The sequence below is a fragment of the Protopterus annectens genome, chromosome 3.part1 (genome assembly GCF_019279795.1).
Source record: "Protopterus annectens isolate FY-2018-M chromosome 3.part1, PAN1.0, whole genome shotgun sequence".
Classification (NCBI taxonomy): Eukaryota; Metazoa; Chordata; order Ceratodontiformes; family Protopteridae; genus Protopterus; species Protopterus annectens.
In genome coordinates this window covers 1,318,238,239-1,318,255,738 of record NC_056732.1, presented here as the reverse complement: position 1 = coordinate 1,318,255,738, position 17,500 = coordinate 1,318,238,239, and the positions used below count along the sequence as shown (strand labels likewise).

Sequence of the window (17,500 nt, the reverse complement as noted above, 5' to 3'; positions counted from 1 at the left end):
ATTAACTTGTCTTTTTGTTCTGACAGCTGGAGATACTCCAGACTGCAAACTTCCGAGTGGAGAAGCTGGAATTATCTGGGACAGCATATGCTTCTGCTTCCTGTTGTTACAAAGACGAGTATTCATGAGTTATTATTTTCTACATGTTGTAGCTGATATCAAATCTTCACAAATCCTGGCATCCAGGTAAGTGCATTGCATAATCTTTGGAGGAATAAATATCTTTTCTAAAAAAATAAATAAATACAATTCTTCTTCTCTTTTAAAAAGTGGGGTTGGTGATTTTATCAGATTTAAGAATTTTATTAGTGGCTGTACAGCCTGTTTAAAGCTCTAATGGAGTCTATGTTTATTCATGGAACAGCACATTCATCAAACAGCTCTTTGCCAAACTCTACTCATCAAACCTAATTTTAATCAAAAGGCAAAATTATTCTAACATTATACATCAAAGGATGATAGTTAGCTAACATCAAGGAAGCCAAACGGGGCACTTACTTAGCGTCAACTTAGATATAAGGAAGCCTGCCCTTTCCCCACTGTAATGCAATCTTAGAGTTGGTATATATAATTAGCAGGAGTGGGGAAGGCACAGCCCCCTCATAGGGTGGGTGTGGAGGTGCAGCCCTCCACATAAGGAGTCTCCACCAGGTTTGACCACAAAAAGAGACAAGCAATGGGGATCAATGGTCAGACCAGCTAAGATCGCCAGAAAATGCACTTTGATAAAAGCATATGACAAGCCATCTCTAAATAGCTCACACAAATATTTCAAAACTAGAGGGGTTAAAACTCTTTTGGGACTTCTGCTATTGGCTAGACACAACCTAGAAACATCTTCCACTTATAAACATATGATTTTCTTTTTGCAGGTTTTCTTGCCTCCTTAAATACCTGCTGAACATCCTTAAGTGCCTAAAAGGTATCAAAATAGAATAGTCCAGGCTGTCAGATGCAGTCGCTCAACACTGTACCAGTCACCCCTGATGCTGTGTGAGCAGATCCAGTCTGTGAGGAAGCTTGTGGTAATTATCCTTGGACAATTCCATTAAAAAGGGCAACCATTTTTGCCTGGGCCAAAAGGGTGTTACTACAATGATATTTGTTATTTCTTGCTGAATCTTTATAAATACTTTGCAAATCACTGGAAAGGGTGGTAATACATATAGGATTTTTACTCCAAAATCCACAGACCATAAGAATGATGCAGCATCTATCTTCTAAGAATGGATGCAAGGATGTCTTGAACAGAATTTCTTCAGTTGTCGGTTTTGAAAGGAGGTGAAAAGATCTACTTGAGGTATTCCCCTCATCTGAATCAAGTCCTGGAAGTTCTCTGCATGGAGCTTCCACTTGTGAGGGTCTGTCCAGCATCTGCTCAATCTGTCTGCTACTGTGTTTTGCTCTGACTTAAATCAGAAGACTTGAGGAGTCAGAAAATGCTGTATAGCCAGCTCCCAGGCCATTAATGCCACACAGCAAAGAACCAAAACGTATTCCCAAGTGAGACAGACTGCTCAAGAGCCACAAACCAAGAATGAAATGTTTATTTATTTATTATTTGTGGTTTTGGTTTCCAGTCAGCAAAGAGACAAGCTTTGAAGGCATGAATTACTTCAAACATCTCTATTATTTCTAAGTGCTTTGGCATGTCCTAAGAACCCCTAAAGGCTTGCATTTGAACTCCTATGGTCATTGCTCCCTAAGCAAAATCTGAAGAGATTGTCTGTACAGATATGACTGGGATCTGAAGAAAGAAAGGGGGTTCTGGATTCAGAGACAGTTGATCCTTCCACCAGTGAAGTTCCTGTTTAGCAAATCCCAGTACCGGTACCTGGAAATCCAAGGGATGAAGGTGCTGGGTCCAACAATTCTTCAAGTTCTGTTGAATTTTTCTGATGTGTAGTCTGGCTATTGGTATCATGAGGATCACTGATGATATGAGGCCTAGAATTTTGAGGAACTCTCTTGCTGAGGTCACATCTAGAAGACAGATATCCAAAAAATGCTCTGATAAGTCAGAACTTTGTCTTCTAGTAGGAAGGTCATCATCTATCAAACAACCTAGGAAAACAATTCATTAAGAGGGCTTGAGGAAGGACTTTTGAAGGTTCAATTTGACGCCCGTGTGGGAAAGCAGAATTGCAACTTTGTCTAAGGACTCCAATCACCTGGGTACAGAATCTGCACAAATTGCCAACCCTGAAGATTCTGGAGTAAAATCCTTTGCCTTTGTGTATTGCAGGCACTGGTTCTGTGACCACTGCTTCTAACATGTGATGGAGCACTGGGGGAAACAGCTTAATCTGCTTGGTGTATGTGAGGGGGGATATCCCCTGAAAGGAGAAGGGTTTTCTATCCACTGCCAAATGTATCCTTCCCAAATTATTCTCAGAACCCATTTGTCTGAGGCTACTTCCAGCCAGGCTGCAGTATTGAGAGATAGCCTGTGATAAGAAGGAAGCAAAGGAAGGTCTGGATGGGATTTGGGTCGTTCCTTTGCAGAGGGTTGATTCGTTTTGGAAAGGAACTCCTCTTGTTTTCTTTCAGAGCATTACCCTCTTGCCATTTTCTTTTGGAGCCCTGACTTTTGTTTGTCTGGACTTTTGTTTGTTCTTACCCATGAAGGAATAAGCGTTGTTTGGAGAGAATGTGGTTACACAAAACATCCTGGATACCCCATGCATTAATTTGCCTTTATCATCTCACTGGTGTGTAACAGAAGGCCCAACAAGCATTTCAGAACTTAAAGGTGCATTCAGAAGTTTGGCTTTTAAATCATCAGAGAAGTTCTAATTACTTAACCAAGCATATTGTCTTAATACAACAGAGGAAACAGCCTTTCTTGACACTGTATCTGCACACTTAAGCACACCTTTCAAAACATGTTTTTAAACCTGAGACAAGTTAGAAACAATTTCATTCATATAGGAATTTTCCACTGCACTTAAGAATGCAGCAGAATAATCCGAACTGTACACACAATGTAAAATAAATGTTCGTATACATAATCCATGGTTATGTAATCACACCAAAATCTGCAAATGCAGAACTTTTTATTACTTTCCTAAAACTAAACAAGATGAAAAGTATATACTTCACTGTAATTTGTAACCCTCTAGGAAGGCACATTCCTATTCTAGAAGACATATTATCTTGGTTAACTAACAGAATTACTAATGAACCCATCATATTAGGCAATGTACATATAAACTGCCAGAACTTAACCTCTGATCTCCTAATCTTACTTGGTTTTATACAACTCATTAAAACACCAACAATATATAATAAAGCCAACAACCAAGACTCTGTCCTTGAATGGATTCTGGTTTCTGGCAAAGCTGGCACACTTCCTGATACCCTGAGTAGCCACCTACCAGCTATGCCTACAGAACAATTCCTGAAGGGAAATGAGAACATAATTATAAAACAACCGAGTCTCTCTAAATGTAACCAACAGATGTTCACTGCTATATTAAATGTCACTAACCAGACCTGATTACAAATCCTTCCCATAGATGAAGCAGTGAATCATTTCAGTACAACATTGTAAACACTCTTAACAGTCTTACCCCACTTTCTTCTAAGAGATCCAAATTTACTCATTCCTAGTGGCCTTCAAAGCTGTGTTAGCACTTCATGACAGATAGGGGCAGGGCAGGGAAAGTATGGCACGTCACAAAATTAACAAAAACCTTCAGCTCTGAAGACAACTTTTAACCAGGTTAAATAACAAGTAATGAAGGAAGAAAAAAGGAATGCTGTACACTCCTACAAGCTAACCCCAACATAACCTCCCAAAATTATGGTTACCCATTAACTCACTTCTTAATCCATGTGCAAAAAAGTCCCCAGATCTTTCCCAAGAAAGCATCCTACTTCAAATAGCTAGAATAGTCAACATTTACTTTACTGAAAGTATTAACAACCAAACGAGACACTCTGCACAGTTACCTTCATCTTCCCCAGTAGCTCTTCTGATCCCTTTCTTACCATATACTCTCTATTCCAAGCACAACTAACAATTCAAAGACATCTTCCATCCTTTCATTGTCCATTCACAAAATCACAACTAACTCTTCATCCTTTATCCTCTTACCAGTCCCTATTACCTTCATTAAAAACTGTTGCTCAAGTTGAAACCTTGCTCTGCTTCTGCAGATGACCTTGTATCTGAATACTTATCCTCTCAGCATCCTTATTAATGGCTTTGGTCTTGAATCTTATGTCCCAATTTTATGGAAAAAGTAATATGTTCTTCCCTTGCAAAAGCGGTAACTCTACTGACTTAGCTGTCTTTCATCCCATTGCCATTATGACTTTTCTCTGTAAACTTCTAGAAAAATGTGTACATAAACAACTTCTTAGCCATCATCCTCTGAATCAACTTTTAACCACTGCTCAGAATGGTTTTCAGCAGGCTCATAGTACAACTGCCTTATCTTTCATGGACGCTGTCATTAAGTCGAGGGATTCTGGCAATCATCTTTTTATTATTTCTTAACTTGTCTAGAGTCTTCAATACTGTCTCTCATTCTAAACTCCTGCATCAGTTACTTATCCTTTAATTATCATCTCCCACTCTCGAATGGTTTAACAGTTACCTATCAAAAAGACAACAACCAGTGAAATGGCAAAGCTCACATTCATCTATCTGCCCAATAAATTGGCACGCCCCAAGATGTTATTCTTGGTCCCCTTCTCTTTAACATTTTTATCAACAATTTCTTCCTGTCAAGGCTCCCTAATTCAGTATCCAGATGATCCTGCCATTATCTGCTCTTCAAATAATCTGTCTCATCTTCAGTGCGTAACACAGGAAGCATTCACTTCTAATGAGACTTGGCTTATTAACACCTAACTTTTGTTTAACCCTAAGAAAATCAAGGATCTGCTTTTCATTCCAAAAACTTTTATCCCAGAAAAAACAACATCAAGATCTATTCCCCAAACAATGCAGAAATCAAAGTAGTCCCTCACATCCAACTGTGGTGTGACAATAGATAATAATCTTAAATTTGATCTTCATATACAGAAAAATATCAAACAAAACACCTGAAACTTGGAATGATCTATACACATAAAGGCATTCTAAATACGTCTACTAAAATTACTCTTGCCACCGCATATCTTTTACAATCACACTTATATGGAACCCCAATCCTTACTAATCTTCAGTTCTCACTAAAAAACAAACTAGAAACATGCTACAATAAAACTGCTAAGTTTGCAACTATTTCAACACATAACTCCCATCACTGCATATCTTTCCAGTTTCTTAAATGGCTTGAACTTCCTCATTACGTAACTTACCCACAATCTGGATTATAAATTAGCAGCCTGCCCTGCTTTTATCTTTATCCTTGATAGCTGTCTCCCAAATAGACCACTACAGTAAGGGGATAAATAACTCCTTATAAGCAATAAACCTTAATAAATAACATGGAAAAAGCCTCTACTCATACTCTATAGCCAAACATTGGAATTTCTTGCCTCTGACCACTAGGTCTATCGCTAAGCTTCTTAGCTTTAAGTGCATACTTAAGGAATCCCTACCAACAAATTGTCTGTGCTCATGTGCCAATGCAGGACAAACCCTTTCACGTCTATAATTTTCTACATACTCTTCTTCCTTACCAACCTTCTTAATTCAGTTATTAACTTTAAACATTCACCAAAGGAACACTTATCCAAATCTTAACTTTACTCAGGCTGAATTCCTTCAGGTTTATAATTCCGTATCTACATTTCCTCTCCTCTAACCACTTTTGTCATCCTTTATCTTCCTATCTATTACTTACCATGACTCGATTTCATTCCTCCCTTAGCTCTGGGCATGCCCACTTTATACTAGTCTGTGCTCCCCTAATATGTTCCTATCTGTTTACTATACATCTTCTTAAACCAATCTGAGTTTTCTGTTATTCCCTCCATCCTCCTATACCGTATTATAAACTCAGTCTGAGTAATTGTTTTTATTAGCATCGTATACCCACCTTGCCCTAATGTGTGTTTATAATTTATTTCATTTTAAAAAGTAATGTAGTCTTTTTTATAACTTATGTTTTTGTGTTTAAAATTTTCTTATTGTTTGTATGCAATTTGATATAGCTGGAACTTTTCTCCCCAGGCCTCCTGTGAATATGGATACTTCTGGCCCAGTTGGGCTTTCCTGGTAAATAAATGCAAGCAAGTAAGTAAATAAATAAATAATATTCTAAAGGCAAGATTACTAGAAAGTGACATTCTTTTTCCCTGAAGATCTAACCATTTTCCCTCTTTATCAAGAGGTGTTGGACTAGATGAAGCCAATGACATTTTATGTGATCAGACAGCTGGGGAGACTGCAGCTGGGACAGCAGTCTAATGAGAAAAGAGACCTGTCATATCCAAAGAAACACTATATTTTCTCTGAGCCTTTTCAGGGACTGCTGGAAGGCATACTGTTGGACTGCAGGTAGCTTTATAGGCATCTTCCAAGGTCGATAAGGATGATAGCCACACAATTGGCCATCTCGACTTCTGTAAGGTCATATACCCTGTCTAGCTATGGGGTAGTTCTTGACTGCTACCAAGCAAAAACATCACTAAACCTAGCAAATAATATAAAGGATAAGTGAACACTTGTTTGGACTTAAGCTCAGGCTAACCTTCCAAAGAATCAAAGAGGCTGGACTGTTGCACATTGGTTGTCATCTGCTGTTCCTTCCTGTTATTACTGCCATGGTACATTTCTTCCAGTCAAGTTTAAGGCTTACTCAGCTAGTGCCTTATCCTCTTTGACAACATTTTGAAAAGGGGTGAACAAACTCTAGAAGTATTCTAGAGGGAACAACCTGGTCCTCTGTTCTTACAGTCACAAAGTGCTACAAACTAGATTCTTTTCCAAGATCCATAGCAGGTTTTGCTAGGACCATTCCCCAGGGGCACTTGGATCCTTATCTTTCCACCTCCCAGGTAGGGTGAGCTTTGGTAATCTACCCAAAATGCCACTGAGGCAGTGAGAATGATAACCATAGTACAGTTGTGTAAGTCCTACTTATGTATAACAGTAGAGGTTCAAATTCCTCACTACCTCAGTGGCAGTAGCCACCTGCCATCCCCCAGGTTGTGCATAGTTGAGGTGGATTTCAACTTCTTTGATTCAGTTGTGCTGGATTTGGTTTTTATATGGTATTGTGACTGGTTGCAAATTTAGTCTTGGTAGCTGATTCAGGCTTCAGGTACTTTCCTCTTCTTCTTAGTGGTAGCCAAAAAACCTGAACACTGACTTCCTGTGACAGCTCAAGGCTCCCCTCTCAGGGTATGCTCAGCCAATCAGCTGTCTCAGGAAGAGAGAGGGAATGGATTTTGAGCTTTTGAAAGCTTACCTTAGTAGATAACCCAAAATGCCACTGAGGCAATGAGGAATTCAAACATCTACTGCTACATGTTTTTTATACTCTTCAAATATGACAGAATGCTAAGTGTACATGGTTGAAAAAGTGCATATACCAGTATATGCATTTGTCATAAAGTACAATGTTATCCACTTCTTATAGATTTCTAATAAAGTACATTAGGTTTTATCAGTTTACATGGGTTGCAAAACAGTTTCGTATACAAAATTGTTTCTTAAAGGTTTTAGATTGAATGTCCTCAAAAAAAAAAAAAAAAGACTTCGCCAATTCATCTTTCTACTGTTAGCATCTTCACTGGTCAACCAAACGTGCAGTCAACCAAAAGTACACTCAGCCTTACCAGCACTCAGTTAGAAAATGCCTGTAGTGTTTTACACCAGTATAGATAAAGTTTTCATTTTTTTGTTTTTGTTCATTTATTTGGTGTCAGTTGCTTGACTTACGATGTTATGCATTTTACAGCATTTGTCAAGTTGTATGTCTCCATAATGTCAAGTTCTTGGTGCTGCATTATATTTAATGTGCAATATGCTCTTGCCTTAGTTAACGTAGAAAAATGCCAACATCATGAAGAAAGAAAATGATTATTGGAAAGCTATGTGACCTGTATATTTTGACAGTACATGTCCATTATTTTTTTTTTGATAACTAACTTTGACTAATTTTTGTTTGAAATTACAGAGGAGCTGAGTTGTTCCAAGCAACTATTGTCAAAGCGGTGAAAGCAAGAATTGAAGAAGAAAAAAAATCTATGGACCAACTTAAGAGACAGTATGCCACTCACTAATTTGTTTTTTTTTTTGTTGTTGTTGTTTTTTTTTTTTTGGATTACATTTGTCATTTTCTCCTTTTTTGTATTTACAAATATTAGTTGAATAGTAACAATGTATAATTTCACTCCGAAGCATTATGACTGTACAAATTTAAATTTACTCTTTGCCTTCCTGTCACCTTCACTTGATATAAGCAAACACACACAGACATGCACATGCATGCACCTTGTATACACACACACACACACACACACACACACACACACACACACACACACACACACACACACACACACACACAAATGCGAGTTGCAGCATAAATACACGGATCTGTATAAACAAAGCATGCAGAGGTCATAGCAATTGCTTGCTGAAAGGTATGCATCCCAACTGAATTTTGATAACTTGGAAGAGAGGCTGCTACTCTTATTTGATATATTTTAGTACAGAACTCAAGTGCTGTGGTACTGTAAAGCATATCCCATGATACACTTTGTTATTCCTTAAAGATATAAATAATTGTCTATTTTAAAGAACTAATGGAGTGACACCATGGATAAAGAGACAGAATGTCCCTCATTTATATTAGTTTCAGCCATGCATGGCTTCTGAAATCAAATTGATACGATTAAATTAGAATCAATGCCCTGCATCTTTACCCGCCTTCACAAGATTTGTAGCTACACAGTAATGCAAGCTCAATACCATAATCATTGTACTCCAGTATTTTTCACAATGTGCAGACAGCAAAATAACATCTTCTGTTCCAGCATAAACCACATTGCAATAATCAAAACTGATTCGGAATGCATAGTTTAGAAGAGCTGTGTCATCCTGTGATGTAAAAGGCTGCATTTTACTAGTATGTGTTATACAGATAACAGAATGGGATACGTTCAAGATGACATTGGAACTGGAGGCTAGAGATTGTCTTCCCTACCAGAGAGCATATAGGCAAACAGAAAGGGATAGGGAGGTCTTAAGTGAAAGACCTGCTCTGGAAGAGTTTTAGTTGAATTGAGAACAGAAGCTACTGTTAATAAATGGCTAATTAGTAGGGCATATAAAATAGTGAATGATAACTATAAGAATCACATGAGTAGGTTAGAAACAAGCCTTGAAAATGGTTTGAAACAGGTAAACAAAAAAACTTCCCAAACACTGTCTTCCAACACCACGTGAAAAATCCACTACGAAACCTGCGTTTGAAATATTTATTTAAGTTTCTCTTTAAACATGCACTTTTCGTCAGATTTAAGTATCCAACTTCATCAGAAACAAAACTTTAAGTAAATAATCTACTAGAGCATTTTATAGCACCCAAATCTCATTGAAATCACATTGAAGTCACGCAGCACTACACATGTACTACGCATAGAGCTCACCCTACTGGTGAGACTTGCAACTACTAGTTAATTCTTTATTTTTTATTGTTTGTTTTTTATATATTGTTTGTTTAACTTCTACCTATATAAAATCTCATATACATGCAGGTCGCAACTCAGAAAATACAATGCTATAATGAACAATGATAAAAATAATATACTAACAAATGTAAATGTAAAAATGTATAAAAAATCTCCAAGTAAAGAATTATGTTAAGCTTTATATAACTAACAATGTTAAAATAGTTAAAAATAGATAAAAATAAAGTTTTGACTTGTAATTTCGATCTCAAAGAACTGCACATGTATTTGCTCATATAAACAGCAAAGTCTCAAATCTAAAAATACAAATGAGAATTCACCTTAACAGATTTTTCAAGCGTAGGACACACATAATTGAATTACACTCATTCAGGCCAGGAAACTGGCAGGCATTCAGCCTCAATTGCCAACAAAGCTCTAACCTTTCCAGTCTAAGTGACTCCGGACCACCTCTTCCATCATTATATAGTTGTTGTATGATGCTAAATTTAAAATTATGTGTGGGCTGTTCTAAAATGTGTCTTGCCAATGCATTTGTGGATTTACTATTGTTAATACTGTATATGTGTTCATATATCCTGTCCCTTAGTCTTCTGTCGGTTACTGCTGAACCATAATGAGACACGTACAATTTTCCCCAAATGCCTGAAAATAGTTTTCAGACGTGGTGCAAATTTGAAACAAATCTTACAAAACAGAGCCACTGTGATGAAAAAGAAACTGGGTACATTCAAATGTTATATGTGTAACCAATGCAAATATATCCATGAGGGTAACAGTTGTTGTATTAGGGATGTTAAGATCAAAGCCAAGGACAAATATGATTGCAACAGTAAGCAAGTAGTGTATTTGGCAAGCTGCACCCACTGTCCCGCGTTCTATGTCGGTAAAACTGCCAGTTTCCTGGCCTGAATGAGTGTAATTCGATTATGTGTGTCCTACGCTTGAAAAATCTGTTAAGGTGAATTCTCATTTGTATTTTTAGATTTGAGACTTTGCTGTTTTTATGAGCAAATACATGTGCAGTTCTTTGAGATCGAAATTACAAGTCAAAACTTTATTTTTATCTATTTTTAACTATTTTAACATTGTTAGTTATATAAAGCTTAACATAATTCTTTACTTGGAGATTTTTTATACATTTTCACATTTACATTTGTTAGTATATTATTTTTATCATTGTTCATTATAGCATTGTATTTTCTGAGTTGCGACCTGCATGTATATGAGATTTTATGTAGGTAGAAATTAAACAAACAATATATAAAAACAAACAATAAAAAATAAAGAATTAACTAGTAGTTGCAAGTCTCACCAGTAGGGGGAGCTCTCTGCATAGTACATGTGTAGTGCTGCGTGACTTCAATGTGATTTCAATGAGATTTGGGTGCTATAAAATGCTCTAGTAGATTATTTACTTAAAGTTTTGTTTCTGATGAAGTTGGATACTTAAATCTGACGAAAAGTGCATGTTTAAAGAGAAACTTAAATAAATATTTCAAACGCAGGTTTCGTAGTGGATTTTTCACGTGGTGTTGGAAGACAGTGTTTGGGAAGTTTTTTTTTTTTTTAGGTTAGAAACAAGATTGGGAAGACAGACTGGAAAAGCAATTTACAGGAGAATAATCAGAGGATATGCATGGCTCCCAAATATGCAATAAAGTCCAGAAGGTTTAGAATCTTATTTATTTATTTGCAGTTTGTTTGCCAGGATAGTCCACTGGGCCATAAGGAGCCCATTTTCAATGGAGTCCTGGGGAGAAAAGCTCCAGAAAAATACAAATACATAGTACACATTGCACATATACATTACTGATTATCTCATAGGAATATAAAGTAAATATGAAAGGTTAACAATGATAGAATACTGCAGTTCATTAAACAGCAATAGAAAACACATTTTGTTTTTTTGTTTTTTTTTTTTTTTTTACAAAAGTATCAGCATTGGGTAACTGTTAAGTAGTTGGTCATATAGTTTAATAGAGCTGTGGAACTATAGGAGGCAGTGATGGCGTATTTAGTTCTAGGAGAATAGGAAGTGGTATTAGAAGAATTAGGTAGGATGGGAACAGGAGCACTTCCACTGTGAAGTTAGATGCGAGTGCAGCAAGGTTTTAAATGAGGAGAGACTGCTGGTGATGCAGACAGGAGATGGTAGAGAATTCCAGAGGCATGCAAGAGAGAAGGACATTAGGTGAGTACCAGCTGGACGTGTGGGTTTGTGCAATTTAATTAGTTTTTGGGAATTAGATCTTAGAAGTCATTCTGGTTCATGCATTTCAAAGATAGTGGCTATGGAGGGACAAAGAGAGGAAATGTAAATGAGTTTGTGTGCTTGGATGAGTCGGGTATAAGTGAGGAAGTTAGGTAGCTCAAGCCAGTTTACTTGGTGAAGAGAATTACAGTGGTGAGAAATGACTCTGTGACCTGCTGCAAATTTTGATATCTTGTTATAGCAAGAGGAGAGTTTTGTTCTGAGGGAGGATTGCAGGTTGGTGAGGATGGATGCACCATATAGGAGGGATGGGATGAGATAAGTATGGCTAGTATGAACCTAGTGGAAGGAGAGATATAATGATTATGGCAGTATAGCATGCCAAGTTTTTTTGTGTTTTTTTTTTATATTTACTTGTAAATGTTTGTCGAATTTTAGTTGATCATCTATGAGTACTCCTAGTAGTTTAGTGTCAGAGACTATTTCTAGGGGAGTATTATTTTTGCTGGTAATTATGAATGAGTGTTTATCTAGGGAGAAGGTTTTGGAGGCAGTGAATAACATAAGTTTAGTTTTGGTTGAATTAAGACCCAGATGGTTGTCTAGCATCCACTGCTCAGTAGAGGAGAAGGCACCTTGAGTAAGCTGATTTAGAATGTGGATAGAAGGGGAGGTGCAGGTAATGGTAGAATCGTCACCATATTGGATGAAACTGGAGTTTGGAATGGCTTGGTAGAAGTCATTAGTGAATATATTGAATAGTAGGGGACCTAAAATGAAACCTTGGGGGACATCTGTGGGAGTATTAAGGAAGGATGAAGTAGCTTTATTCCATTTGACAGCTTGTTGTCTGGTTGTGAGATAACTGGAGAAACACTTGGTACAGGAAGGGGATAGGTTTAGTTTGGAGAGTTTATTAAGAAGGTTGTGGGAAATAGTGTCAAACGCCTTGGTGAGGTCATGGAGAAGGGTGGACACGAAATGGCCAGAATTGTGGGCTTTGTTAATGGTTTCAAGGAAGGAGAGGAGGGCAGTGGAGGTGCTATGACCGGGTCTAAATCCATGCTGTGTGGGGGTAAGAAGCTGGTTGTTCATGAGATAGGCTAAGAGTTGTTGGTGGATACATTTTTCAAGAAGCTTAAAAATAGGGGATAAGATAGCAATAGGGCGGAAGTTTGGAATGTTATCATTAGTGCCTCCTTTATGTAGAGGAATAATAAAGGCTTCCTTCCAGAGCTGAGAGGCCTGGCTTTCTGAGATAGGCTGATTAATTAGTATGCTGATAGGGAGAGCAGTGGCTTCTGTGGCTACTTTTAGGATGTAGGAGGGAATTTCACCTTGGGCATTGGAACCAGGTTTTAATTTTTGGAGAAGTTTTTTTATGATGGATATAGAGATGGGATTGATAGAGAAGGGTGGAGGTTAGGGGCAAGGGATGCTGGGGAAGAAGGGATGGGTGCAGGCTGAGGAGAGGTGTTGGTGAAGGACAATGTTAGCTTGCTTATGGACTCTATGAAAAAAGTGTTAAATTGGGTGGACAAGTCCATGTCAGAGGCATCTGGGTTAGGGCAACTGTTTTTGTTTTTTCCTTGGTTGAGGAGAGATAAGATTCCTTTCCAAAATAGTTTGGGATTGGTGTTGTGGTTGATTTGGAAAGTGGAGAAATAGGCTTTGCGATCTGAGGTAATACGTTTTTTGACTTTATTTCATAGTGTTTTATATTTGTTAAGGGTGATAGTGGTTTTATTTTTATGGTAACATGTCCAAGCTTTGTCATGGAGTCGCATAGTAGCTAAGGTGTTTTTGGTTAACCAGGGTACAGTGTTACTTTTTGTATGTTTTGTTTTTAGAGGGGCAAAGGAGTTGAGCAGGTTTGTGAAAGTAAACAAAGTAGAGAGAGCATTATCTAGTGGAAGAGTCTTTAATGGGTTCCAGTTTGTGCTTTTTAGTGCATTTGAGGTTTCAGAATTGAAGTTTTTTAGGCAGAGAGTGGAAATATAGGTGTGAGTTAGTTGTATGAAAGAGGGGAGACAGCGGGCAAAAGTGGGAAAATGGTCAGCTAGTGGGTCTGGGAGAATACCACTGTCTGAGATATAGTGAAGATCAGATACTAAAATCCAGTCTATTGTACTTCCAGTAATGGAGTTCTTGGAAGGCATGGTAGTGGAATTGATTAGTTGCGTAAAGTTACATAAGTTAATATTGAGTGAGTTAGTGGGAGATTGGATTGTGGCCCAGTTTATGCTCACGTCCCCCAGGATTATGGTTTTGTGAGTGTTGTTGGTGGAGATCCAGGAGAGAATATCTTCAAGGGATGAGATATTGTCTCCAGAGGGAATACACTGGTATCTTGACCTGGAAGTGTTTGCAAAGGCATTTTTATTCCCCAAGCAGTCTTCAAATATTTTTCTCAGATAGATAGCAAATGCTAAAAGTATAATTGGGAAAATATCTTGGACTTGGTATTAACCAACATGAGTAATGACTGCAGCATCCCTACAGTGTCATCATCCCTGGTAAGATCCAACCACAAAGTGGTCACTTTCAAAGTCACAATCTCCCCAGACTGGCACCCCCTCGCAATGGTCAAACAAAAAATCTTCTCCAAAGCTGATTACAACCTCCTAAGGGAAGGTATAAGCAGCTTCGTGGCCCCCTCTCCCTCCACAGGAACTGGAACATATATCCAAACCTACATCAAAGTACTAAATGAGCATTTATGTAGCTGCATGGAGTCAGGAATACTGGACAGGATGAAATTATCCTCCTCAAGGAAGAATAAACCTGTCTGGCGGACATCTGCAATAAATAAACTCCATAATAAAAGGAAAAAAATTGCTGTCCAGGATCAAGAAGGAGCATGTGCCTAACTGGAAACAATCTCCTTAGCCTGAACAAGCAAATAAGAGCACTAGTGAAATCCTCCAAAGCAAATTCAAATCCAAACTGCCGACATCTACTAAAAACAATCATAAGGCCTTCTTCACATATGTCTGCAAACTCAAGGGAAGCACCCAGATCTGCTCAGACCTGGTAGTCAAGAACACCACATACGCAAATGCTGTAGACATAGCCAACCTGCTGGCAAACAAGTTCATTAAAAACTTCACCCCTCTGTTCGCCTATCACTAAAACCAGACATCTCCAGTACCTGCCCTCCTCTTCTTATCTCTAGGGAGCAAGTCATCACTGCCCTCTCAAAGGTAAAAAACACAGCCTCCATGGGACCCGATAACATCCCAGGCTGCATCCTACATGAACTCAGGCAGGAACTTGCAGCACCATTAGGCACCCTATTCAACCAAAGCCTGAGTACCGGCTTTGTCTCAGCCAAGTGGAGGATAGCCTTTGCACAAAGGTGGAGCATCCACCGATCCAGGAAATTATAGACTCATCAGCCTAACTAGCCTGATCTGCAAGGCCATGGAGTGGATTATCATGGACCTCATTAACAAGGACATTGGCAACCTCCAGACACTTGATCCCACACAGTTTAGTTTCATCAAGGGGAGATCATGCCAGCTAAATTTGGTTGACTTCTTTGAGACAGTCACAAAGGACATGGATGAGAGGAAGACGGTGCACACCACCTACCTTGACCTGGCCAAAGCCTTCGATACTATTCCCCACTCAGGTCTAATAGATGAACTCTCTCAGCTAGGCATCAATCCATATGTTACCAGATGGGTAGCAAACAGGCTCACTGCTAGAACCCACTTGGTCAAAATAGGAGAAGCCACCTCAAGCAATAGACCTGTAACAAGCGATGTACCCCAGAGATCAGTATTGGGGCCTCTGCTGTTTGGGATATACTTTTCTGAGGTGCAGGCCCAAACCAGTGGGATATGGCTGACCAGGTCTGCAGATGACTGCAAGCTGGATGCTGTCATCAATTCCCCTAGTGATGTCGACATCCTCCAAGAGGGTCTCACCCAAACAAATGACTGGTGCCAGAAATATGGCCTCAAACTGAATTGCCAAAAAATGTATCATCATCCCCTTTGGGGAGCGTGATGTCCCTACAAAATTATTACACTGATAATAAGGTCCTAAGCACACAATCAGTCGTGAGGGACTTGGTCACACAGGGTGATAGCAAACTGACTTTTGACCACCATCCTTCCTCCATTGTATGAAAAGCTTTTTACATGGCCCACCTCATTAGTAAGCGTCTCTCATTCAGGGACAAGGTGATCATAACATCCCTGTATTCTTCCCTTATAAGACGCATTATGGAGTACAGTGCCCCTTTCAGCATTTACCACAGAAAGCACATGCAGCAGCTGGAGAGACCGCAGAGGTTCCTCACCAGGAGAATCCATGGCCTAAAACATCTACCTTACACAGATAGGCTAAAGGCCCTGTCCCTCTACTCAGTCTCCTACAGACTCCTCATAGGTGACCTCTGTCTGGCATACAAAGCAATCTCAGACCCCATCCTAATGGGACTGCTGCATATCCACATGTCAAACTCCACTCAAGTAACCCATGTGTGTGGCCTCAGCCTGGTCTGTGACATCAATAGGACTTGTTGGCGGGACAGATTTGTGTCCCAGAGACTCCCCTTTTTGTGGAACAGACTCCCTCTCCACGTCAAGCAGATTACCTCATTAACCCTTTTTAAGCTCAACGTGGATAACTGGATGGGGAACAGAAAATACACCCCTGGGATTCCACTTGTGCCCCTGCTGGACATTGACATAGGGTGCTGACTTGTTGGAACATGGGCTAAATTCTTTGCTAGGCTTATAAGGGTCTCAAGGCCAGTAGCCTAGTAACTTCCTATGATCCTATGATCCTATGAAAAAAGAGGTAACTGGGAACAAATGTTTTGGGAGTATAATAATTTAGCAGACTTTAAAAATTCCCTGCAGAACACTCTGTCAGAAACATTGGGTAAACAAATGATGTAACTATGGAAATAAGTCTTTTGAGCTGGGACACAGGATCTAACTTGCCTTGACATAAGGCCTTATTAAGTTTAATTCTGTTATCTGACAAACAGGCAATTGCTGGAAAATGGAAATCAGCATTTAAACCAATTGTATTTGATGTATTGAATATTATAAAAGAGATAAAAGAAATGGAAGAGGGATCTTTACAAAAGGGAAAAAGCAGATTACATATAAATAAATTTAAGACATGCAGAATAATATTCAGGAGAACGAGGACTGAGGTTTAAAGGACAGCAGGAATTCATCAATTTATGTAATGCTGGACTAATTATACTTTAAAAAAAAAAATGTGATGCGCAATGTATGTAAATGGAAAAATGCTAATATTGTTTGTTTTCATTTTTGTTAATGGGTTTTTGCCTGTTTTAAATGATAGTTTAATAAATGTGTTTGAAAAAAAACATTGCAGAAAAAGCAAAACAGACCTGATACAAGATGCCCACCAGATAACATGTGCTTTCATTATTGTCTGTGCTGCTTTCAGTGTCTCGTTTGCTTTATCCTCTCCTCATTTGGCCATCCTGACAAATTATTTCTGCTTCTCTACTGTTTGTAACGTGTTCTGCTGTGGCTTTTCCTTGGGTGTGCTGTTCTGCCTTCTTGTTCAGGATTTTTCTTTAATACCACTTCTTCCTGTAGCCCTCCAAATCCTGCTGTCTTTGCCCTTCACAACATAGTGAATTTGACTGTTGTTCTGTTGTGTAATCCATTCCCAAACATTGCTTCCTCC

The 17,500-nt window shown here is 38.7% G+C and overlaps 1 protein-coding gene across 1 annotated transcript in view; it reads left to right on the top strand.

Moving 5' to 3' along the window:
- PIEZO2 (piezo type mechanosensitive ion channel component 2) overlaps positions 1-17,500 on the top strand; it is a gene marked incomplete in the record, with an annotated part of 2,710,318 nt that overhangs the window by 2,058,752 nt on the left and 634,066 nt on the right. The window contains 2 exon segments of the mRNA XM_044067359.1: positions 27-186; positions 8,082-8,171. Coding sequence (XP_043923294.1) covers positions 27-186; positions 8,082-8,171 — 250 coding nt within the window.